Source organism: Drosophila albomicans, chromosome 2L (assembly GCF_009650485.2).
Source record: "Drosophila albomicans strain 15112-1751.03 chromosome 2L, ASM965048v2, whole genome shotgun sequence".
Classification (NCBI taxonomy): Eukaryota; Metazoa; Arthropoda; class Insecta; order Diptera; family Drosophilidae; genus Drosophila; species Drosophila albomicans.
This window is the reverse complement of record NC_047628.2, coordinates 12,783,367-12,806,797: the sequence shown is the minus strand read 5'-3', so window position 1 is coordinate 12,806,797 and position 23,431 is coordinate 12,783,367. Positions and strand designations below refer to the sequence as shown.

General features: G+C 38.6%; 9 protein-coding genes across 13 annotated transcripts; 2 read left to right on the top strand and 7 right to left on the bottom strand.

The window, feature by feature from the left end:
- Positions 1-512: 512 nt before the first annotated feature.
- On the bottom strand, positions 513-1,737 carry LOC117565474 (lactosylceramide 4-alpha-galactosyltransferase-like). Its single transcript, XM_034244580.2, has 2 exons — positions 1,182-1,737; positions 513-1,123 (listed from the first exon to the last, which is right to left on the bottom strand). Exons 1-2 carry the CDS (start codon positions 1,721-1,723, stop codon positions 550-552), a joined length of 1,116 nt encoding a protein of 371 aa, XP_034100471.2. The 5' UTR covers positions 1,724-1,737; the 3' UTR covers positions 513-549.
- Positions 1,738-1,789: 52 nt separating this feature from the next.
- Positions 1,790-3,783, bottom strand: LOC117565475 (lactosylceramide 4-alpha-galactosyltransferase-like). Of its 2 annotated transcripts, none has more exons than XM_034244582.2 (2): positions 3,215-3,783; positions 1,790-3,161 (listed from the first exon to the last, which is right to left on the bottom strand). In XM_034244582.2, exons 1-2 carry the CDS (start codon positions 3,764-3,766, stop codon positions 3,147-3,149), a joined length of 567 nt encoding a protein of 188 aa, XP_034100473.2. In that variant the 5' UTR covers positions 3,767-3,783; the 3' UTR covers positions 1,790-3,146. The 2 variants fall into 2 exon arrangements, with proteins under 2 accessions (XP_034100473.2, XP_034100472.2); XM_034244581.2 differs by having other exon boundaries at positions 3,222-3,783.
- A 996-nt stretch (positions 3,784-4,779) lies between these two features.
- Positions 4,780-5,959, bottom strand: LOC117563842 (lactosylceramide 4-alpha-galactosyltransferase-like). Its single transcript, XM_034242371.2, has 2 exons — positions 5,440-5,959; positions 4,780-5,380 (listed from the first exon to the last, which is right to left on the bottom strand). Exons 1-2 carry the CDS (start codon positions 5,949-5,951, stop codon positions 4,795-4,797), a joined length of 1,098 nt encoding a protein of 365 aa, XP_034098262.2. The 5' UTR covers positions 5,952-5,959; the 3' UTR covers positions 4,780-4,794.
- Positions 5,960-6,573: 614 nt separating this feature from the next.
- Positions 6,574-8,638, bottom strand: LOC117565752 (lactosylceramide 4-alpha-galactosyltransferase-like). 2 transcript variants are annotated; one of them, XM_052002206.1, is made up of 3 exons: positions 8,040-8,638; positions 7,310-7,982; positions 6,574-7,243 (listed from the first exon to the last, which is right to left on the bottom strand). In XM_052002206.1, the coding sequence occupies exons 1-2, from the start codon at positions 8,546-8,548 to the stop codon at positions 7,397-7,399; spliced, it is 1,095 nt and encodes a 364-aa protein (XP_051858166.1). In that variant the 5' UTR covers positions 8,549-8,638; the 3' UTR covers positions 6,574-7,243; positions 7,310-7,396. The 2 variants fall into 2 exon arrangements, with proteins under 2 accessions (XP_051858166.1, XP_034100891.2); XM_034245000.2 differs by having other exon boundaries at positions 6,575-7,253.
- An 87-nt stretch (positions 8,639-8,725) lies between these two features.
- LOC117565753 (lactosylceramide 4-alpha-galactosyltransferase-like) lies at positions 8,726-9,883 on the bottom strand. The gene is made up of 2 exons (XM_034245001.2): positions 9,491-9,883; positions 8,726-9,436 (listed from the first exon to the last, which is right to left on the bottom strand). The coding sequence occupies exons 1-2, from the start codon at positions 9,862-9,864 to the stop codon at positions 8,845-8,847; spliced, it is 966 nt and encodes a 321-aa protein (XP_034100892.1). The 5' UTR covers positions 9,865-9,883; the 3' UTR covers positions 8,726-8,844.
- A 205-nt stretch (positions 9,884-10,088) lies between these two features.
- On the bottom strand, positions 10,089-15,227 carry LOC117565029 (lactosylceramide 4-alpha-galactosyltransferase-like). Of its 2 annotated transcripts, none has more exons than XM_052002908.1 (2): positions 14,609-15,227; positions 10,089-11,020 (listed from the first exon to the last, which is right to left on the bottom strand). In XM_052002908.1, exons 1-2 carry the CDS (start codon positions 15,118-15,120, stop codon positions 10,435-10,437), a joined length of 1,098 nt encoding a protein of 365 aa, XP_051858868.1. In that variant the 5' UTR covers positions 15,121-15,227; the 3' UTR covers positions 10,089-10,434. The 2 variants fall into 2 exon arrangements, with proteins under 2 accessions (XP_051858868.1, XP_034099867.2); XM_034243976.2 differs by lacking the exon at positions 14,609-15,227 and adding an exon at positions 11,077-11,604 and having other exon boundaries at positions 10,094-11,020.
- Positions 15,228-15,552: 325 nt separating this feature from the next.
- LOC117566139 (pre-mRNA-processing factor 40 homolog A) lies at positions 15,553-18,973 on the top strand. The gene is made up of 6 exons (XM_034245622.2): positions 15,553-16,274; positions 16,333-16,559; positions 16,620-17,680; positions 17,742-18,107; positions 18,175-18,255; positions 18,317-18,973. The coding sequence occupies exons 1-6, from the start codon at positions 15,835-15,837 to the stop codon at positions 18,605-18,607; spliced, it is 2,466 nt and encodes an 821-aa protein (XP_034101513.2). The 5' UTR covers positions 15,553-15,834; the 3' UTR covers positions 18,608-18,973.
- On the top strand, positions 18,773-23,423 carry LOC117566142 (histidine protein methyltransferase 1 homolog). 2 transcript variants are annotated; one of them, XM_052002909.1, is made up of 4 exons: positions 18,773-18,859; positions 22,284-22,698; positions 22,756-22,922; positions 22,990-23,423. In XM_052002909.1, exons 2-4 carry the CDS (start codon positions 22,356-22,358, stop codon positions 23,398-23,400), a joined length of 921 nt encoding a protein of 306 aa, XP_051858869.1. In that variant the 5' UTR covers positions 18,773-18,859; positions 22,284-22,355; the 3' UTR covers positions 23,401-23,423. The 2 variants fall into 2 exon arrangements, with proteins under 2 accessions (XP_051858869.1, XP_034101519.2); XM_034245628.2 differs by lacking the exon at positions 18,773-18,859 and adding an exon at positions 22,124-22,210.
- On the bottom strand, positions 19,254-22,095 carry LOC117566140 (splicing factor 3B subunit 2). The gene is made up of 5 exons (XM_034245623.2): positions 21,972-22,095; positions 21,253-21,914; positions 20,229-21,198; positions 19,799-20,043; positions 19,254-19,737 (listed from the first exon to the last, which is right to left on the bottom strand). Exons 1-5 carry the CDS (start codon positions 21,993-21,995, stop codon positions 19,359-19,361), a joined length of 2,280 nt encoding a protein of 759 aa, XP_034101514.2. The 5' UTR covers positions 21,996-22,095; the 3' UTR covers positions 19,254-19,358.
- Positions 23,424-23,431: the final 8 nt, after the last annotated feature.

The following is a 23,431-nucleotide window of genomic DNA, read 5'->3' as shown; positions in this document are numbered from 1 at the left end:
AGTCTATGTAGTAATATCCGTTTTTCCGCCTGTCTGTCTGTCCCAAAGATTATAAGAGATAGAGCTGCACATAAATTAAGCATAGTTTATATTTTTTACCACACCCATTTCCTCACCCGCAATTAAACAAATAGAATGTAATAACAATCTTTATGATTCCTGATTGGTTCCAACTAGATAAAAATTGTAGAAATTATTATTATTAGAAAAAATTGTTGCAGTCGGATCCTAGATGCTTTCGTCGAAAAGCTGGTGAATCTTATATTCTATGGTATATTTTGAATGTGCTATTCTAAATACGGCCTCGTTGAAGTATATTATTTAGGTATATTTTAGAACTGTTTTGCTTTTATTAAAAATGGAAAAATTCAGGTATCTGTAGTTTTTTTATTTGTATTTATAAAACCGTTAAAATTGATCCACCTACTTACAAATATTTTATGCGGCTATATAATAGATTGAACATGTTAAAAAAAAAAAATTTTACACAAATACATTTTATGGGACTATAATTGTTCCTAAAATTATTTGGATTGGAAATCATATTCCTTAAAACAAATGTCCAGCAGCCGCATAAGTTTTGGGACAATTCTGTGCGGCATATCTGCCATAAGTAGAGCTTGGACCGACTAGTTTGCACTTCTGCGAACCTTTATTCCATAGATGTATTAAATAAGAGTTTTTTGTTTTCTCTATTCCGTCGTTCAGCATTCTAGGATCAAAAAGGTAAATCAGTTTTTGCAATATGAAAAAAGCACTAGCGTCGAATAATCGAACTCCATGGCAACGTTCACGATTATTTATCATTTCGATGACGGACTTTGTGCCACAGATTTTTGCCAATACACGTTCAATTAGCATTGGTCCATTAAATAGATAATATGTGCCATTGAAAGTTTGTTGAAATTCCCGTAAGAATAATTCGCCAACCTCATGACCAATGCCCGTGGGCTCCAAACTAATCACAGCATTCGAGATAACATTGGTGATCTGGGCACCCATAAAATTAAGGGGTATATCCTCCATGCTGCGTAGCACAACCACGTCCATGTCCATGTAGATGCCTCCAAAGCGATAGACGGTTAGTAAGCGAAGTAGATCTGATGTATGTTCAGTGGGGAAACTATCGAAAACATGGTACTAAAGTAGCAATAAAGTATATGAAAACGATTTCCTCTTACCGAGATATGAATTTATTGTCCCTAACGATCCAGTCCTCTACTGGAGTATCCTTAACATACCGCCAAATATTCAATTGTCGGAGATGCACATTACTGTAGCTTCGAATGATATTTAGAAAAGGATTTTCTGGATCTATAACTTTGGGATTAGCAAAAAGAACAAACACTTGGAAGTTTGGATTATGCAAAGCTGCCGATTCGATGGAACACGTCTGTCGTGCTGTCAAATTGATTAAATAATGAGACTGCGAGTTCAGCGAATAACATTTAGTTTCCAGAAAGTATATGGCACGTCCTGGTATTGGTTTAATATCCGAAAGTAGTACATCCTCTAGATACTCGTGGCCAGCATTCGAACTCCAGTTCGTAGAGATTGTTCCTGGTAATTCATCCAAGTAGCATTGATTTAATTCATATAAGGTATCACTTTCTTCGAAGATGAATATTATCATTATTTCCACCACATGAAAAACTATTATGGGAAACACAAATTTTAGACAGATCAAGAGACGTGCTCGAAATTTTCGTATACGTAGATTCATGTCTAGGCAATGTGAATGAGTGAATACAACTAACAGCTAAAACAGTTATTATTTTCAATTGGATACTTTTTTTAATATTTGCTCAACTGCATTTGCTATGCAATGTAGTACTTAATCTAAACATCCGTAGTTGCTTACAATTATTTCATTTTTTAATGCAAACACTTCACATTTTAGTTCTGCAGTTTGCTCAATGGATTACTTTATTCAATTCTTCAGTTCTTCTATATTTGCATATTTTTATTAGACGTGTTTCCTCATACCACAATTGAACATTAGTGATTACATTATTACATGGGATTTTGCAAGTAGAACAAACACTTGAGCACTTGAAACACTTAGATGATGGCCATTCAACGGAACAAGCTTGTCGAGCTGTAAACTTCTTAATTTACCGGGAACGTGACAATTGGCTATTGATAAAAAATCGATAAAGAATATTATGTTTCCCGGTATGGGTTTGACATCCGAGAGTAGAATATCTTCTAGAATTATGTATTTGACATTTTTATTCGCACTCCAGTTGGCGGCAAAGATGCAAGCAACTTACTCAAGTAACATTAGTTTAAATTAAATAGTAGCACAATTCCATGAAAACAAATATTTACAATAAAGTCTAGTTCGTGGAACATCAATATGGGAACTAGAAATTCGACACACCTGTTAAGACTTGTTCGAAATTTCCATTTACGTAGAACCATAACTTTGCAGTCTAAACTAGTTACGACTAACAAATGAAATAGCAACTGTTTAATTGTACATTTTATGTTGTTTGTTTAGCTGTATAGCTGTATTATATAGTACTACTACAAGTGCAATTGAATCCTCTATCATAGCAATTAATTCACCGGACTAATCGAAATATTCTTTAGTTATAGCCAAGACCCTGGGACAATGTCTCCGCGCCAATTGAATGTAGGCAGCATTGGAGTCAACCCTAAGCGATCTTTTCGTACTATATCGATTCCAGATATGAGTCAGATACGAATTCCTTAAGCGTATCAGCGTTTTATTGGCATATTTTGGCTCAAAGAAATGCGCCCAGTGATGGCCTTGGATCTCAAAGAAGGCTTTGTGATTAAATACCTTAACACCCTGGCACTGATAACGATTTGTCTCCATGAGGCTGACATTGTTCGTTCCACAGATTTGTGTCATTACGCTTAAAATGTTTCGTGGCCCATTGTGAGCCCAGATATCGCCATTGAAGTTCTCTTCAAAGTCACGTAACAACAGTTCAGCGAGCTTGTGACCAAATCCGTTGGACTCCAGACCTATAACAGCATTCGATATATATTGTTCGGCCTCAGCACCCATAAAGTTAGACAACTGATTCTCGAAACTACGTAATACGATCACATCCAAGTCCATGTAGATGCCGCCGAAGTGATATAAGCACAATAAGCGAAGAAGGTTGGAGATATTATTCATCAGAAATCTACAGAAAATAGAGGTAAATGCAGTAGTCGATAAATTATTCGAACAATTTACCGCAGACCTAGCGCTAAAAAGTTCTTCTTGCCACATCCAGTCCTCAAGTGGAGTATCTTCCGCAAATCGCCAAAGATTGACGCGACGAAGTCGTATGTTCCTATAGCTCAGAATGACATCCATTATAGGATCGAATCGATAGCGAAAGTGTGGACAGGCAAATAAAACATAAATATCTAGGTTCGGATTATGCAATGCTGCTGATTCAATGGCGCAGGCTTGTCGTGAGCTCAAAGTGCTGAAATTGAAATCATTTTCAGAGCAAGGGCAGCTGGTCTCCAGGAAGAATATTGTCTTTCCAGGGTTAGGCTTTTCTTCCGATAACAGTATATCCTCTAGTGGAATTGGACCATTAACTTCAATGGCAGATATGTTCTCGGGAGTAAGCTCCATCGAAGCAGCTATCGAATAGCAAGTGGGATACGCGGAAGGCGGTAATTTAAAGAGACGCATGCTGAGTAATTCACATATATTAATAATAAAAAGAGGAACTATCAGCAATTTCACAAAGTTCCAGAGACGCGCCCGGAAAGTTCTCTGACGTTGAGACATCTCTATACATTGCGAAAGTTGCGGGACTACTGAATTTTCTACTTTTAGTACATGTTATATTGCAGTAATACCGATAATCGAACTATGCTAATATTAGCTCAAGTGTATTGAAAAGGTTACACAGTAACAGTAACGCAGTGATGAAAATAAGATGAGTATTAATTACTACATATGTGAGTTACAATATCTTAGGTACAGCATTTCAGGGCATTAGCCGCAAATAGCTATAGATTAGCGTTACAAAGACTCACATTCATATCGCTTGGGGTGGTGTTAACAAATGGATTGTCTTGATGATAAGCTGGTAGACAGGAAAATATGATATCCTTATGAGTGGTAGTGGATTCTATAATACGGGAGTGTCATTGAGTCAGACTTAGTAAACTAAATTGAAGACCGTTCACTTATCTTGCGAGTACAGAATGTTTTCCAGTTGCATAGATCTCTCTTCCTAATATAATGTTATATTATTCGCACTTATTTCCATAATAACCGCTTCCTATTAAGATGTGTTATATTGCGAAGACGACTATCTATTAAATTTTATTATATTAACCTCACACACATTGAAAACCAATAAAAAAAAGCTTTCCGCCATTTGCAACAATTCACGATTCGCATACAGAATGACGTTTGATATTAACTCTAATATTAACACAACTGCAACACCTTGGTTGTATTACCTGTTTATAATTCTGAATGATCCGTTCTCTTTGTTACCCTGTTATGCTACAATCATACCTAGTTATTATCCTTAAGATCTTAACATGTATCGTATCGTATAATAATGATTACTATTCTTCTGTTTTAATATTATTATTTAATATTTTATTAGCAGCTATAAGATATATTTCCCAGTGATAGCAAAAACCCTAAGAAAATAAAAGGCCACCAACTGAATGAAGACTGATCGGGATTCAACGCTTTTTATATATATTTCCAAAACTACTTGTTTTATTTTCTTTTTATTTATTACCAAAAAATATTTGATACATATAATAATATTCAATTTATATTTGTATTTGCAGCTATGTGAAATATTTTCCACTGGCTGCTACGACCTTTGGACAATGCTTTTTTGCCAACTGGATGTATGCTGATCTGGCATTAACGCTAAGCGGCCATTTGGTTTTCATATGGTTCCATGTGTGCATTCCAAACGAGGCTTCAAGACGTTTCATCGTTTCATTAGCGTATTTCTCATCAAAGAAGTGGGATCTTTCAACCCAATTTATCTCATAAAAGGAACTGACGTTAAATACTTTGACGCCATGACAAAGATTGCTGTTTTTTTGCATAGCAGCAACATCACTGGTGCCACATAATCGAGACATTATTCGCTCCATCAACCTTGGACCATTGTGAGCCCAGACATTGCCCAAATAATTGCGCTGAAAATCATTCAAAAATAGCTCTGCCAACATATGGCCAAATCCATCAGGCGCTAGGCCAAGCACACTATTTCCAATACTTATTTTTATCTCTGCACCCATAAAATTGGGGTTGTCGTGTTCCAAAGCGCGGAACACGATCAGATCTTCGTCCAAATAAATGCCACCGTAACGATATAAAGCCAGCAATCGCATCAAATCAGATATGTGGACCATCAAATATCTTAAAGAGGAAAAGGAAATGCTGGTAAATAAAATAGAATTTTGCATTTTAGTTCTTACTTGGTACGAAATAGATCTTCCTTCGTTAGCCAATATTCAATAGGAGATCCCTTTGCAAATCGCCACAGATTAACATAGCGAAGCTTCACATTCTTATAGCTGAGCATAGCATCAAGTATGGGATCAGTTTGTTGACGAATTGTTGGACAGGCAACCAGGACAAAGACATCATAGGTTGGGTGATGCAAGGCTGCGGATTCAATGGCACAGGCGCTATGAGCTGGCAAGTTAAGAATACTATATTCAGAGTCTGAACAATTGCATTTGCTTTCGACAAAGAATATGGTTCGCCCAGGTTTGGGTTTCTCTTTGGTGAATAAAATATCCCCTAAGATCCACTGTTTTTCGTTGGAATTCGGCTTTTGTTCTGCATCCATGTAACAATGATAAATCTTAGGTTCTCGATGAATTTTTCCGATAAGTAACAGACTACTAGCGATGATGAGACCTAAGAATATTAATCTCCGCCTCCAGCTTATGCAACAGATTAGTAAACGCGATACTTTGAACATATTGACAGCAAGACACTGCAGAAATAACTAAACACGTCTACGGATATATGTAAGTCTTACTACGATTAATTCATTACTTAAGTTTTTTATTGTTTGTGCAGCTGCAATTTCTGTAAAGTGCAAATTGAAATTGCGCATAACACTTCTAATTTAACAAGTTTATCACAATTAAATCGATTTTGAAACCTTGGAATTACAAATCGATATTGCGTAGGTCTGACTATGTGCACAACAACTGAAGTGAGTTTTTAAGTTTTCGTAAAATCGTAATACTATGTGAAAGGAAGAAGGGTATTATAGCTTTGTGCCTCAAAGAAATGCATGTAACGGGCAGAAGAAATCATCTCCGACGCCATAAAGTACACATATTCTTGATCTACGTCAATATTCTATTCAAATTTCACATTTCCACTCCGGCAAATCGAAAACGAATAACAAGACTGATAAACTAGAGACGATTTTTGGTATATAGTACAATAATATCTATAGTATTTATGATTCCTGATAATTTTGTTACAATCAGCTAAAAATTGTAGAAGCTATTTAAGAATTTCTTTTGTATGAGAAAAAACGCCTTCCGTATATTTGTGTATTTCTTAGGTATATTCACTTTGCTCAGTTTTGATTTTATTCAAAATGGATAGCGGGTATATCACAGTCAAGCACAGTCGACGCAATTGTTAACCCAATTTTTTTATTTTTTCTATCTTTTTTATCTTCATAAATGCTTCTAAATGTAGTGCAACATAGGTAGAATTGGATGAATCACAGAAAAGTTTAGTACATAGTAAGATTAGATTAGTTGGCGTTTTAACATCGACGGTTTTTGCTCTTTCTCTTTAACCCAAAGCATAGAAAGAGTTGATTGAGCAAGCTCTGAATCATTATTCAATAGATGGCTTAATTAAATTAATTTAATTTATATACCCATTGCCCAAAGTGTTGAAGATTTCTTCTCTTTCAATATTTGTTTTGTAATTATACGGAGAATTCGTTAATTGTAATTGATTAACATTTCAAATTATGTAATTAGAAATACATACTTCATTGGCATATCGCCAATTTATGTAAGTGACGAAGTTGTATATTTTGGCAGTTTGGCCGGCAGAATGTTTAATCGAGCTTTTTTATAATCTTTATAAAACGGAAATATGTCTAGAAATGTTTGTGTGGCACCATAAGAACAATGGGAACAAGAATCACAGAAAAGCTTAGCAATATAGATTAGATTAGTCGTTTTAGCGTAGACGGGTTTTTCCTTTTCTCTGAGCATTAATTTCCAAGTGAGCCCACTGAAAAGTGCTAAAATAAAATTCGTTTTAGTCAATATATTTTTCAATAAAATATTAGTGACCTACCTTAAGCGATTAGGTGTTAAATATCCTTAAAAACTTGGCAGATATCAATCATTTAAATCATTATTATTTAACACATATTTTAATAAACTATGTGAAGTATTTTCCAGTGGCAGCAAAGACCCGTGGACAATGTTGTGCTACCAGCTGCATGTAAGCCGAACTAGACCCAACTCTAAAAGGCCAATTAGTCTTAATGTGGTTCCAGGTGTGCATCGCATATGAATCTTTCAGACGCTTCAGCGTTTCATCCGCGAATTGTTTATGAAAGAAGCGAGACCTTTCCGTCCAATTTATCTCATAGAAAGCATTAATATCGAATACCTTAATGCCGTGGCAAATATTGCTGTCCTCTTGCATAGCATTAACGTCATTCGTACCACATATTCGAGTCATCATTCGAACTAACAACTTGGGACCATTGTGAGCCCAGACATTGCCCAAATAGTTGCGCTGAAAATCATTTAAAAGAAGCTCTGCCACCATATGGCCAAATCCATCAGGCTCCAGGCCAAGCACACTATTTCCAATGCTTGTATTTGTTTCAGCACCCATGAAATTGGGGACCTCGTCCTCCAAACTTTGAAACATGATCACATCCTCGTCCAAGTAAATGCCACCATAACGATACAGAGTAAGCAATCGCAGCAGATCGGATATGTTGATCATCAAAAATCTAAAAGGAAATCTGGGTAAGTAAAATGTAAATTTACTAGTTTTTTTTTGTTCATACTCGGTACGAAATAGATCATCTTTCTTTAGCCAATCCTCAATGGGGGAACCTTCGGCAAATCGCCAGAGATTAACAGAGCGAATCTGGACATTCTCATAACTGAGCATAGCATCGAGTATGGGATCATTTTGCTGACGAATCGTGGGACAGGCGAATAGCACAAAGACATCATAACTGGAATGATGTAGTGCCGCAGCCTCGACGGCACAGGCCTGATGAGCCGTAAAGTTGAGTATACTATACCTATGATTAGAACAATTGCATTTGGTTTCCAGAAAGAATATAGAATTTCCTGGTGTTGGTTTTATGTCTGCGAATAGTACATCTTCAAGTTGTTGCGGCTCTTCCTTAGAACCTTTCGAATCGTAGTCCAGATAACATGAGTAGACCGGGGTTTCTGTTTGCCTTATGTCTGTTATGTAGTACACCGCAACAAGAATAATTAGACTAAGAGCCACAATCAACAACAAAAAACGGCGTCCACTTATCAATGTTGAACGTTTCTTCATAATCGCTTTTTCGTGAAAATCTACAACTGAGCGATTCAGAATGTGTTGAACGGTTGGCGTCTGATTAAATACTGGTCAACCGACGAAACTAAATTTTGCATTTCCAAACTTTATCAAAATTTCTTTTAAAGATAAACATTTAATCAGCAAAAAAGATACCATTTGTATTATCTGTGACGAAATTTTATTATGGTCTTTGTATTTTCTTATCTGTCAGCTAACAAACCATGATTTTCGGTGTCCGTTAAAAATGAATAAAAGCATACCAACAATGGTAATGTGATTTCCGATTTTGTCTATGTGAAACGTTTCCCAGTGGCTGCAAAGACCTTTGGACAATTCTTAGCCACCAACTGGATGTAAGCTGAGGGGGAATTAACGCTTTGTGTCCAATTGGTCTTCACATGGTTCCATGTGTGCATTCCATACGACTTCTTAAGACGCGTCAGCGTTTCATTAACGATTTTCGGAGTCTCGTCAAAGAAATTATCCCTTTCTAACCAATTGATCTCATAAAAGGCAGTAACGTTGAGTACTTTGATGCCGAGACAACGAGTCGCATCCGTTCTCATAAGATTCACATCGTTAGTACCACAAATTACTTTCATCATCCGTACCAGCACATCGGGACCATTGTAACCCCAGACATTGCCCGAATAATTGCGCTTAAAATCGTCTAAAAACATATAAGAAAAAAGACGTCCGTGTCCAGTTGGCTCCATGCCAATCACACTATTTCCAATGCTGTCCTCAGTCTCTGCACCCATAAAATTAGGGGACTCATCTTTCAAGCTGCGAAACATGATGACATCCTCGTCCATGTAGATGCCGCCATAACGATACAGCGCCAGCAGTCGTAGTAGATTAGACATGTTGTTCATCAAATATCTTGAAGAAAATTACAAAAATAATCAAAATAGAAATACGTTTTTTAATTCTTACTTCGATTGAAATAGTGCCTCCGTTTTTAGCCATTCTTCGATTATAGTTCCTTCCGCAAATCGCCATAGATTAACATAGCGAAACTTCACATTCTTATAACTGAGCATAGCATCAATCATAGGATCAGCTTGTGGGCGAAATGTTGGACAAGCAACCAGGACATAGACATCATGGGTTGGGTGATGCAAAGCAGCAGATTCGATGCCACAGGCGTTATGAGCCGTAAAGTTGAGGATATTATAGTTCAAATTAGATCGCTCGCATTTCGTTTCGATAAAGAATATAGTTTTTCCTGTTGCTGGTTTCTCCTTGGAAAATAAAACATCTTCTAAGATATTCTGATTTGCATCTCCATATGTTGGCACTGTATCCATATAATAATATTTTGCCTTTCGTCCTCGTAGCACATAAATGAGGAGACAACAAATCGAAAACAACAAGAAAAATCGCGGACCTAATTTGCGATAGAGAGCGTTGAAAACTTTCTTTAAATGGAACATGTTACTGCCAGGTAAGTTCGAAAAGAACTGAATATATGACTTGGCATTTGAAAAATATTTCCCAAAAATGCAAGAGACCAAGATTAGAGATTGGATACATATTTTTTATTTATACAATTGGACGAATAGTAGAGAAGTGAACTGCTTAACAGATGTTTGTCTCTAAGAAATACTCTCCCGCTTTTGTATAAGTTGTGGTACGATGTTGACTTGCCGAAATACTCATTTTCAGTGCTGACGTGAAAAAAACTATTGTATGAAGCTCTTGACGTGTGGGCAAATAAAAGTCTTTAAACTGGGTTATTTAACATTTTTCATTAAGTAAAAGTAAAATTTCCCATCGCACGCCAGCGGAAGAAAACATTAGAACCGAACACTGTTGTACTAATTGTGTGTAACATATTGGTTTATTTCTACAAAAAGCAACTATTTATTATCCTAGATTTAGAAATCTGTTCCTGCCGCTGCTGCATAGGTCTTGGGACAATTGGCTGAAGCATAACTGCCGTATGCATTGTCGGTACCTACTTTGAAAAGTTTCTGGTAGGACGACTTATTCCAAAAATGTATTAGGTAGGAGTCCTTGGTCTTCTCTAATGTATCCTTCTTAAACTCGGGTAAAATAAAATGCTGCCACTGTGGCCACTGCAATGGGTAAAACGCGGTCTCATTGAACACTTTAAATCCACGACAGTTTTTGGGATCTTCTTGCATTTGCTTCATTGATGTGTGGTTGCAGAATCCTTTGACCACGCGGCTTACTAGAGTGGGGCCATTGGACACATAAACATCGGCACTATAATGCTTCTGATAGTAATCCAAGAATAATTCAGAGATCTCGTGACCGATGCCTCTGGGCTCCACACTGATCACAGCATTGCCGAGGGTGACATTATCGTGGGCTCCCACATAATTGAGAGGCACAAGCTCCATACTGCGTAGAACCACAACATCCAAATCCATATAGATGCCGCCGAATCGATATAGGGTAATCAAGCGCAGCAAATCGGACATGTGTTCCGTCAGAAATCTAAGTAAAATTAATATAAAGAATTAGGAAGTTTGGAATATAGTTAACTATCGTACTTTGATTGGAAGACATCGCCTTTTTTAACCCACTGCTCAATGGGTGTATCTTTGGCATAACGCCAGATATTCAAAGAACGCAGATTTATATTCTTGTAGCTTCGAAGCGCATCAAGTATGGGATTCTTTTGGTCATCCGATGTATAGGTGGGAGTTGCAAATAATAGGTAAACTTGAAAGTTTGGATTATTCAAAGCTGCCGATTCAATAGAACATGCTTGTCTCGCGGATAAATTGAATATATTTGGTCTGTCGCTTGGATGACATTTGGTTTCATGAAAGAATATACTTCTTCCCGGCGGAGGTGTTCTATCTGATAGCAACACGTCTTCAAGTCGTTCAAGTCCTTTAGTTGAGCTCTCGCTTAACGAGTCCATATAACAAGGATATTGGAATACTTCAGCTGGACTTGTTTCTGAAGTACAATAATAAAGGATAATAATAAAAGCAATTATGGATAACAGAATATGCCGCCGACGGATCGAGGAACCAAATAGAATAGTCTTTTGATGTGACACCATCTTCACGCTGAAGAACAAACGGAACTGACATTACAGGTTGTCTGTGTTTAAGCTTGTTGTTTTTAATTGCTGTGATTGCGGGTCTTATCACATAAGAGTGTCTTCTATTATTTTGGTTGAGAGGAAGTCGCACGATTGCCACGATTCTTTTACCCTTTACGATAAATGAAAAAGTACCTATCAATGAAACAGCTGTTTACCTTTGTTTTATCTATACATAAAGTTCTCATGTCTGTCTGAACTACCAAGCGGTGATAGATATATGGCATAGTAACGGGAAAGTCTAATCAAGTTATTCAAAGACAAACAACAAACCTTTTCCATTATTATTATTATTATTATTAGTAGTAGTATAGCTTAAAGAATTTTTCAATCAAACAAAAAACTGTGATTCAAGCTAGATAATCTATTTAATATTATTTATTATTAAATATGTTAGAAAACTTCAAGGTAGACGCAGATCAGCTATGATTTTTCAAATTGAAATAAAATGTATATTTCGAAAAATGCATCGATACTTTGACTGACAAATGTTATAATATGTGCATCGGGTTAAATATAATACATACAGTACGTCAAGAAACTCTTTACACACTGAAAAAAACACATATTTTTTGACTTTGCATGCAAAAATAACGCCTTTAGTTATTATTTTTCAATTTTTTTTTAATGCAGATCTATTATTTAGCAAATTTTAAATTAGTATGTACAAAAATAAAAACAATACAACGAAAGGGAACATTTTAAATCAACAAAATATGAGTTTACACATTTTTGACACTGTCAAGAAAGTGTTTACACACTTTAGTTTTCGATTCTGTTTTGTTCTATTTTTAGAAAAAACTGTACTTTATTGTTAACTATGCTTCGGTCAATTCACATGAAACCGTCCGCTAACTAATTCTGAGGAACAAATACTATTTTCCCAATTGTACTGTTGGAATGATGTTGCGCTGATGTAAGGCTGTTAACGACTTGGTCCATACTCTAGTTGGTCCATCATTGTAGTATAGCATTTTTTTTGGTTTGGACATAGAGTACGACGTCATCCCAATAGTTGTCCGGCGTGATGCTCATGTTAAAAGCCAAAATTTATGCGTTTTCAACATTTACTTTCGGAAGCAGCGGTTTCTTACTCGCAACCGTTTCAACGGTTGAAGAGTGTTTGCTCCTCAGAATTAGTTAGCGGACGGTTTCATGTGAATTGACCGTGTCACACCCTTCTTCCAACTCCTTGGCATGGGTTCTGATCAAAATTTGGGGATTTTGACGGACCTCGCCCATAATAAGGCGGTCTGCCCGCTCGTCAATATCCATTTTTCGACCATTTCCACACTTTGCTTGCAGTTTGTCTTCATTTTCGGCTTGATTTGGAGCATTATAAATTATTTTTTGCGATACCCCAATAAGCTCCACTAGCTAAGCTACAGATTTTCCAATTTTGTGACTATAATAAGTCAATTGGGTAACGTCAAAAGTCAAACCAGCTCCAGGCATGTTAAATAATTTAAAAATCGGCTTTTTTACAAGTGCGTAGCAAAATTTCGCAAATGAATGAAAAGGAATGCAAAAATAGCGAATAGTGCAGAAGCATAGTTAACAATAAAGTACAGTTTTTTCTAAAAATAGAACAAAACAGAATCGAAAACTAAAGTGTGTAAACACTTTCTTGACAGTGTCAAAAATGTGTAAACTCATATTTTGTTGATTTAAAATGTTCCCTTTCGTTGTATTGTTTTTATTTTTGTACATACTAATTTAAAATTTGCTAAATAATAGATCTGCATTAAAAAAAAATTGAAAAATAATAACTAAAGGCGTTATTTTTACATGCAAAGTCAAAAAATATGTGTTTTTTTTCTGTGTGTAAAGAGTTTCTTGACATACTGTATCTCTTGAGCTTACTCCATTAATAATATGCATGCTATATTTTATTTTTAAAGAGTATATATTTGTCGCATATACTATCCCGTCAATCAATTATCTTTGTTGTTCAGATTAGTTTTCTAATAACTCTTGCAAATCTTTACCACGAGAAAATACTGAACGTACAATAACCATTATTATTTTATGTCTAGGAAGATAGCTAGATAGAGAGATATTCGAATCTTTATATTATGTACATATCTCTGCATAGAACGATATGTGTTTGCACATGTGTTTACGATCACCAAAAGTAAGACGCCCAGTACCATGTGTTTTCGCTGGTAACAAGAGCGTGAACTAACTTAAAGACCCTGTTGCATTGTTCATGTACTGTTCATGGACACTTATGTAGGTAGCAACTCTTGGTTTTTATTTTTCTATTTGTTTATTGGTGCACTTATTTTACTATATTAGTTCATCAGTCGTACATCTTACATATCAAAATACTAAAAGTATGCTCCAGCTGCCGCATAAGTTTTGGGACAATTGAGAACCGCATATCTGCCGTAAACATTATTGGTGCCTACTTTGAACAAGGTCCGGTAGGACGCCTTATTCCACAAGTGAATTAGGAACGAGTCCTTCGTTCTTTCCAAGGTATCTTCCTTGTACTTGGGTAAAATAAAATGATGCCATTGTGGCCACTGCAATGGGTAAAACGCAGTCTCATTGAACACTTTAAAACCACGACAGTTTTTGGGATCTTCTTGCATTTGCTTCATTCTTGTACTGTTGCAGAATTTTTTAACCACTTCGGTAACTAAAGTGGGGCCATTAGACACATAGTCATCGGCACTATAATGCTTCTGATAGTAATCCAAGAATAATTCAGAGATCTCGTGACCGATGCCTCTGGGCTCCACACTGATCACAGCATTGCCGAGGGTGACATTATCGTGGGCTCCCACATAATTGAGAGGCACAAGCTCCATACTGCGTAGAACCACAACATCCAAGTCCATATAGATGCCGCCATATCGATATAGGGTAATCAAGCGCAGCAAATCGGACATGTGTTCCGTCAGAAATCTAAGTAAAATTAACATAAAGAATTAGAATGTTTGGAATATAGTTTATAATCTTACTTTGACCGAAAGAGATGGCCCTCCTTAAACCACTTCTCTATGGGCGTATCTTTGACGTAGCGCCAGATATTTAAGTATCGCAGATTTACATTCTTGTAGCTACGAAGCGCATCAAGTATGGGATCGTTTTGGTCATCCAACGTATAGGTGGGAGTTGCAAATAATAGAAAAACTTGAAAATTTGGATTATTCAAAGCCGCCGATTCGATGGAGCACGCTTGTCTCGCGGACAACTTGAATATGTTTGGTCCGTCACTAGAATGACATTTGGTTTCATGGAAGAATATACTTCTTCCTGGCGGAGGTATTATTTGGGAGAGCAGGACATCCTCAAGTCGCTTGAGTCCACCGTTATCCAACTCGTACAGTTGAGTGTCCATATAACATTCTGGGCTCACATAAGAAACACTCAATGGTGAGAAAAACGCAAAGAAAATCAAGGCACAAAGTCCCAGATACAACAAAAGCGTACGACGTGCGCGGACAAAATGTTGGAATGCTTGAGAAAACATGTCTATGCTATGAGCCAGCTGAAATTGAACTTATGTCTTTTAAATTTACAAGCATTAAAGAAGGCACTTAATAACAGCATATTCTTTCAAGCCAACTGCTTCAATAAAATTCGTCAGTGTCTGGCATTCAAATGTATATAGACATGTGTGTCAATAAAAAAGAAGCCTACAATTTTAGTTCACGCGTGTCATCAACCAATTTTTCCCTTTCTTTTGTTTGCTTACAAATGCAAATAAAATCAAGAATAATTTTTAGTATTATGTTGTTTAGAAGTAAACGTATATTTATAATGGAAAGAAAGAGGGAACGCTAAGAGACTTCTACAATTTAAGCAATTGAGAGGAAGAATTCATATTTAATTTTTTATTAACAAATTCTTGTTATTGTTTCACACAAAAACCGCTATTTTTAAAAATGCGCGTAGGATACAACCGACTATCAAGCGTGACGATAAGTCGCATATCGATAAATGGCTGCATGACAAAAATGTACTAATTTTAGGCAGACTTTACCCAATCTGGCAAGGGCACCACCACGCACCAAAACTGTGACTGTCAAAAAACGAGAGAGACGTGCAAAAAAGAAAAAGTTTAAGAATTGTTAAAAATTTTCAATTAGTTGAAAGCGCATCATATTGGCAGCCAGCAACCAGACGACCGGTACTCGTACCAAAACGTTAAATTCATTTAATCATATTAGCAACACATAGTGAAATGAATGTTCCTCCTAGCGCTGGCAATGGCAATAATTCAACAATGCCGATGCCGCCAGCGGCTGCGATGGCCGGCATGGGATACCCGCCGGGAGGCATGGGAGGAATGCCAGTGCCGCCCTTCAGTCTACCGCCTCCCGGTTTTGGGGCACCGCCACCGCCCGAGCTGGCTGCTGCCTTTGGGGCCTTAGCCACTGAATGGACGGAGCACAAGGCGCCGGATGGACGCCCCTATTATTACAATCAGAACACAAAGCAAAGCTCGTGGGAGAAACCGGAGGCGCTAATGACGCCGGCAGAGCTGCTGCACAATCAGTGCCCGTGGAAAGAGTATCGTTCGGACGCGAATAAAGTGTATTATCATAATGTGAGCACAAAAGAGACTTGCTGGGAGCCACCGCCAGAGTATCTAGACATGAAAGCGAAGGCCAAAGCAGAGGAGTAAGTAGCACACATCAAATGCATAACATTCGCTTACATTGTGCTTATTCCGTTTTAGAGCAGCAGCTGCAGCTAAAGCAGTGGCAGCCATGACGTCTTCCAGTCTGGCTGGCATGGTGCCACACGTGGCCTTGGCCAACATATTGCCAGCGGCTTTGCCAGCAGCGCCGCGTGTGCCGACGCCGGAGATACACTCGCCACTGACGCCGAGTAGTAATGAGAACAGCTCCTCGGCACTGGATCAGGCCATGGCAGCCACGTTGGCAGCCATCGAAGTGCCCAATGGTGCGTAAACACAAATCACATGGCATTATGCCAAACTAATATTACTTAATTTTTACTTAGCTAAAAAAGATGACAAATCCGGCGGCGAGAACAACGCATCATTGATGTTTAAGGATAAACGTGAGGCAATAGAGGCATTCAAGGAGCTGCTTCGCGATCGCAACGTGCCCTCGAATGCCAATTGGGATCAGTGTGTCAAGATCATATCAAAGGACCCGCGTTACAATGCCTTTAAAACGCTCAACGAACGCAAGCAAACCTTCAACGCTTACAAGACCCAGAAACTGAAAGATGAACGTGAGGAGTCGCGACTGCGTGCCAAAAAAGCCAAGGAGGATCTGGAACAGTTTCTCATGTCCAGCGATAAGATGAACTCGCAAATGAAATACTTTCGCTGCGAAGAGGTCTTTGCCAGCAATCGTACATGGACGACAGTCCCGGAACCCGATCGGCGTGACATCTACGAGGATTGCATATTCAATTTGGCCAAACGTGAGAAAGAGGAGTCGCGTCTTCTAAAGAAACGCAACATGAAAGTGCTCGGTGAGCTGTTAGAATCAATGACGTCCATTACATACGCCACAACGTGGTCAGAGGCACAGGTGATGCTGCTCGATAATGCAGCATTTAAGAACGATGTGACTCTGCTAGGCATGGATAAGGAAGATGCACTGATTGTGTTTGAGGAACACATACGTACGCTTGAAAAAGAAGAAGAGGAAGATCGAGAGCGCGAGAAGAAGCGTCTCAAACGGCAGCAACGCAAAAATCGAGATGGATTCCTTGCGCTACTTGACTCGCTGCATGAGGAGGGAAAATTGACGTCGATGTCGCTGTGGGTGGAATTGTATCCCATAATATCGGCAGATATACGTTTCTCTGCCATGCTGGGACAGAATGGTTCAACCCCGCTGGATTTATTCAAGTTCTATGTGGAGAACTTGAAGGCACGATTCCATGACGAAAAGAAAATCATACGCGAAATACTCAAAGAGAAACAGTTTGTGGTGCAGGCCAAGACAAGCTTTGAGGACTTTGCCACAGTGGTGTGCGAGGATAAACGATCAGCCAGCTTAGATGCCGGTAATGTCAAGTTGACGTACAACTCGCTGCTGGAGAAGGTAAAATAGTTTCATATATCTTTGAATTGTGCTTTGCTTAAACAAATTAATTTCTCTGCAGGCCGAGACCATTGAAAAAGAACGTATGAAGGAGGAAGTGCGAAGGTTACGCAAGCTGGAGAATGAAATCAAAAACGAGTGGTTGGAAGCGAATGTATCCGTGGGTGAGCCCTACGAAAGCGCCAAGAAGTTGGTCGAGCATTTGGAGGCATTTGCGCTGTATGAGAAAGAGATTGGCGTAGAAAAGATTTGGGAGGACTTTATTAAGGAGAGCGAGGATGCGTGCAGTCATCATCATTCACGATCACGTAAATCCAAAAAGAATAAAAAGCATAAAAAACGTGTGCGGTCCACCTCCAGATCAGATATTGAAAACGAGCTTGTTGAGCTGGAAAAAAGCAAAAAACGACGCTCCAAATCACGCTCAGTAAGTTGGGTAGAGCTGCTGTAAATATTTGATAACTCGTTCTTTTTTTTTTTTTTGTTGCAAACAGAATTCGCTCAGTTCGATTGGCAGCATTGAGAGTGAAAAGCTGATGAAAAAGAAGAAAAAGCGTAAAAACAAATCGCGTGCTGTGAGTTAAAATTGTACATTAAACTCTCCTATTCAATTAACGCTTAACCTTATTTTTACAGTCGTCTTGCGAATCTGAGCTGGGAAATCATTCGCCAGTCACAGGCTCAGCACTGCAGCAGAATGATTCCAATTCGCATTCACCGGCGAAAAAGAAGAAAAAAGAGAAACGCGCCCGTCGGGATAAAGAAGCCAAAAGGCATCGGAACAATCGCTCTACAACGCCAATCAGTCCGGCCGCTTTGTCAGATTCGGCGACGTCCAGAAATGAGGAGCTAACGCTTAGCGATGGTGAACTGGAATCCAAACGCGCAGCATTGCTGGCGCAGCTCAATGAACAATTAGATGAATGACCAGTTTTATGTGGTCATCGATCATGGGGACGACAGCTAAATAACAACATTAGCATTAGCTATAGCTATAGCCATAACATAGACAGTGCATTATGTGCGCCCTAGATGTACGTTAACTGGAATTCCGCTCAGAATGCTTTTCTTCTCGAGTGGACAATTTTGCAAACGTTAATCTGCATTCGCACATCTCCCTTTTGCTTTGTTCTGGATTGCTGACCTACTACGACACAGGCAACAACACATCATGAAAATGTAAGCGATCAGTTTCAATGTAAAGAAATTATTATAATATTATAAGTCCAAAAAACAACCAACATCAATAAGAACAAAAATAATATTTGCACTTTGTGTGACTACAAAATCAAACGAGACTTATTTAATTTACCATCTAAAAATGACACGTGCTTGAATAACTTATTCAATATTTAATTGTCATTATATGTAGTGAGTAATGAACTGAAGAGTGATATCAGATTTTAAGCTGATCATTTATTTTAATATAGTTTACGTAGTCGCTCATTTTCTACAAAACTGCACAATTATATTTTCATTATTTCGCTACACATTTAAGTAGATGAAATCACAAGCAACATTCCCACCAAATTTCAAACTAAGCTCTTGTAACAAATAAAAAGGAATTAAAAAGTTTTTCTCCTAATAGCTTTTAATAATGACATTATTTCGGCATCGCTTAAATATCATAGTGACGGAGAAACAGTAAACTCGCGTACAGAAAAAGGTTTTTGTAGAATTAAAATTTGAATTCCTTGTACTTCTTTGTAGCCTTTGCTGGATCCGTTTGTTGTCGCTTGCGTTTCGATTTCTGGCGTGCCACATGCTCTGCCAACATGTCCGATAAATCTTCCTTTTGCAGATGATTCTGTTGCTCTCGCATCTGCTGCTCATAACGCTGGGCCATCGCATCGTTATCTAGATCCAATTCACTCGGGTCCAATGCCAATTCAACAATGCCCTCGCGATCTGTTGTAGAACGCACGGCTGGCTGTTTATTGGCACCAGCAACGCCGCCGCCACCAATGTCATAGACATGAGTAGATCCCATCATGGATGCTCCAATTCGATCCGTGCGTTTCTCTGGCAGCACTTGATAAAGCACTGGTGTTTCATTGCTGCACAAAAGAGAAAGTATGTTCAGTCTTTATACCAGCTTAATTTGTGCTTTTAACTTACTCTTCCATTTCGGCTTCGATCTTCTTTTTGCGCAATTCAATGTTCTCTGGGGTTTCCATGCCAGCTGGCACACTAGTTAGACCCGAGGGTGTAACCAGACCCTCGACGGGTGTTACCAAGCCCGTTTCATCCTGCTGATTACCCAGATCTTCGCCATCTTCTTCCTCCTCTTCGGAGGACTCTTCTGACTCGGACTCCAATTCACCCCATTGGTTGCGCTCAATGTCCGCTTCGTCAATGCCGTTCTATAATATAAAATAAGGAATATACATCAATATCGATTTATTATTTGCAAAGAAATTTATAGTGATTACGCTTTTTCACTTCATATTATCGAGTTGATAAGTCAGCTAGAAAGCTAGTTTCTGATAGTTAAAAAGCATAAACTATATGTCCTGATGTAAATGAAAGTTTGCGCTTTGTTACTCACATCTAAATCAAGTGTATTCATGCCGAACACATCGCCATAAAGAGGCTTTCCATTCTCATCCACTGGCGGTTTTCCCCAGCCACCGGCATGGTAGCCAAAAGAGGTGCCCTCGGGAATGGGTGCATTTAAGCCAGGTATTTTAAGATTCGGATACGAAGGCGGCGGACCGTAACGCTGTTGAGCAATCAGCCATGGTGGCGGTATCTTGTGCGAATTGGGACCAACGGGCATGCCCAAGGCAATGCGAAGCTCCTCGGACAGATCACCAGGTTTCTTCTCTTTCAACCGAGTCTCAAACTCTTTGCCCTCGTAGTAGAGATCACCGTGGATGGTCATGCGAGGTTTCGTCTGCCACTTGAAGAAGGCGTCGTGAAGTTTCTGGTAGTCAATATCAATTTTGCCCATTTTGGGACGGACACGTTCACGCATCTTTGCCTTTAGAGTCTTGGCATCTTCCCGCTCCTGGAGCGATTCACGCATCTCCATGATGCCCGTCTTTTTGATGAACGCAGGCAGATCAAAGGGCGGCTTTTCAATGCCTCTTTTGCCTTGGAGATACTTGCGCTTAAAACACCAATGACGTGGCACTTGCACCGTATTGCGATACGCTTTGAGCTGCACTAGTAACTTGGGATCGCGGGCCGTCACATCGTGCATTTCAACAACATCTGGTCGTGAGACTAGCTGCTTAAGTTCTGCCACACTGAGTCGTGTGAGTTTTTTTAGTTTGCGTTTTGACAACTTTTCTTTATCCTCCTTGTTATCTTCGTCATCATCTACATCATCATCATCATCATCGTGCAATTTGTTTGACGACTTTTTTGCCTTGGCCAAGGCCTCGGCGTCCAGAGCTGCCTTGTCTTTTTCCACGGGCTTCGGCTTGTTTTCCAGCTTAAAGATTTCGAAGACACGATAGAATTGTCGATACATGGGAGCTAGATCAGCGATGGTGATTTTCTCAGGCACATATCTATGTGAATAAAAGATGATTAGCTATAGTCGGTGAGAGTGCGGAGTTACTTACTCGATGGTCACATCATCTTCGGTTCCATTTTCGGACTTCTTGCGCTCCTTGGTCTTCTCTTTTTCTTCAAATCCTCGATCCTTCTTCTTTTTGCTTCGACTCTCTTTCTGTGTGTCCTTGTCCTTCTGTGGCGACTCGTCGTCATCGCTGCCCACCCCTGCTGTCTTTGGCTCTTCTTCGGGTTCTGGCTCCTGTGTTGGTTCCGAGCGTCGTGCCAACTGCTGTTGGCGCTCATATTCCAACTTCTGGCGTATCTTTTTATTTTGCTTCTTGCGTCGTTTCTTCTTTTTATTTTTGTCCGCTTTACTTTGCTTACCCGCCTTATTGTTGCTGACACCATTCACCTGGTTATCGGCATCGTCATCGCTGTCTTCGCCGATATCGGCAAAATCGCCGCCGTCTTGTGATACACCCCCATCACCCCGGCCATCGACGTCAGTGTCAAACTCGGCCACACGCTGATCTTTGAGAGCAAGCACATCCTCTAGTGCCTTTGGCAACACCAGATCCGCATCTTTTTTACCATCATCATCGACGTCGTCGCCGTTGTCTTCCAGGGCTTCGTCGTCAACGCCGCCGGTATCGCTGCCATTGCTAGCAGCGTTGTCTTGCCTTTGCTGCTGGTCAAATCGCATAGACATTATGGACGCCGCCTCACCATCCTACATATATTAACAATTTATTCACAATGAATCATTCATTTTAAACACAAAACTTACATCGTCGTGAAGTTGGTCGGCCATTTATTATTTTAATAAATAATAAACAATTTATTGCAGCGAAAAAGCAAATTCTAGTGATGAGATTTTTGGTATTTTCGGAAGTCTTATCGATAGCGATAGTGCCGGTGCTTATTAGCACCGTGCGGTGTGTATGCTTATCGATAAATTCAGTGTGTTTCTCGCGTGGCTTAGGTTTGTTTCACTTAACAGTTGTTTCTTGTCCAACATAAGAAAATGTAATAATAAGATTGAATTGATTATTGTGTAACCAATGTCATTAATTTTATATGGTTTTGTTATTTTTTTAAGAAACGTGAATGTGCCGATACCATATTTACCAACAAGAACCAAAACAAACAGAGCGTTTCAAGTGCTCACAAAATGTTCAAGTTCAATTTCGATGTAAACGAACAGGATTCATCGGATTCTACCGAGAGTCCTTTCAAAAAGATTAAAGTTGATAAGGAGGATATTAAAGATTTAGAAGCTGAGCAAAAAATTGACTGGTATAAAGCTGAAGAAGTAAAACCAAATAAAGAGCTTCTAAATAATATGGATCTATATGAGCTTAATGCCAAGGAATTAACCATTGGAAATACTGAAATTCGTCATCTTGTAGCTGGTTTTCTCCTTGAGGATATCAAAACAAACAACGATGTGGATAGTAAAGATATAAAACAATCAGAAGAAAGCCATACCGACTTAATAGCGGGAGTTTATGAAGGTTTGTATAACTAAATAATTAATAATATCTATTATATTAAGCTTCCTTGTTTTTAAGGCGGAGCCAAGATCTGGGAATGCACCGATGACTTACTTTTGTATCTAACAAAAGAATACGTTGAAGCCAATTGGAAAAATAAATTGGTTTTGGACTTGGGCTGTGGCTCTGGTCTTTTGGGAATATATGCTTTGAAAAATGGAGCAACCGTTGATTTCCAAGATTATGTGAGTAGACTGGAACATAAAATACAATATGTAATACGCACTTGAACTGAAATGTATCGTGTTTTAGAACAAGGATGTTTTGGAGAAAATAACCATGCCAAATGTGCTTTTAAATTGTGAAGATGGATTAGAAGATGATGTTAAAATAGATTTGCTACAAACAAAAAATAAATTCTATGCTGGAGACTGGATGCATTTTGCAGAACTCACCGAGAATCATAAGAAATATGATATAATACTGACGTCTGAGACTATATATAATATAGAAAATCAGCAAAAGTTGCTGGATACGCTTAGAAAGCGTCTGCATCCGGATGGAAATATTTTAATAGCTGCCAAGTCACATTATTTCGGAGTCGGCGGTGGTCTCGAGCAATTCGTTGAAGTGGTGAAAGCTGGAAAAGTCTTTCATAGCCAGCAACTATGGCAGGCAGATGAAAATTTAAAACGCGGTATAATTGAACTAAAATTTCAATAAACCTGAACTAAATATATCGAAAATAGCGATG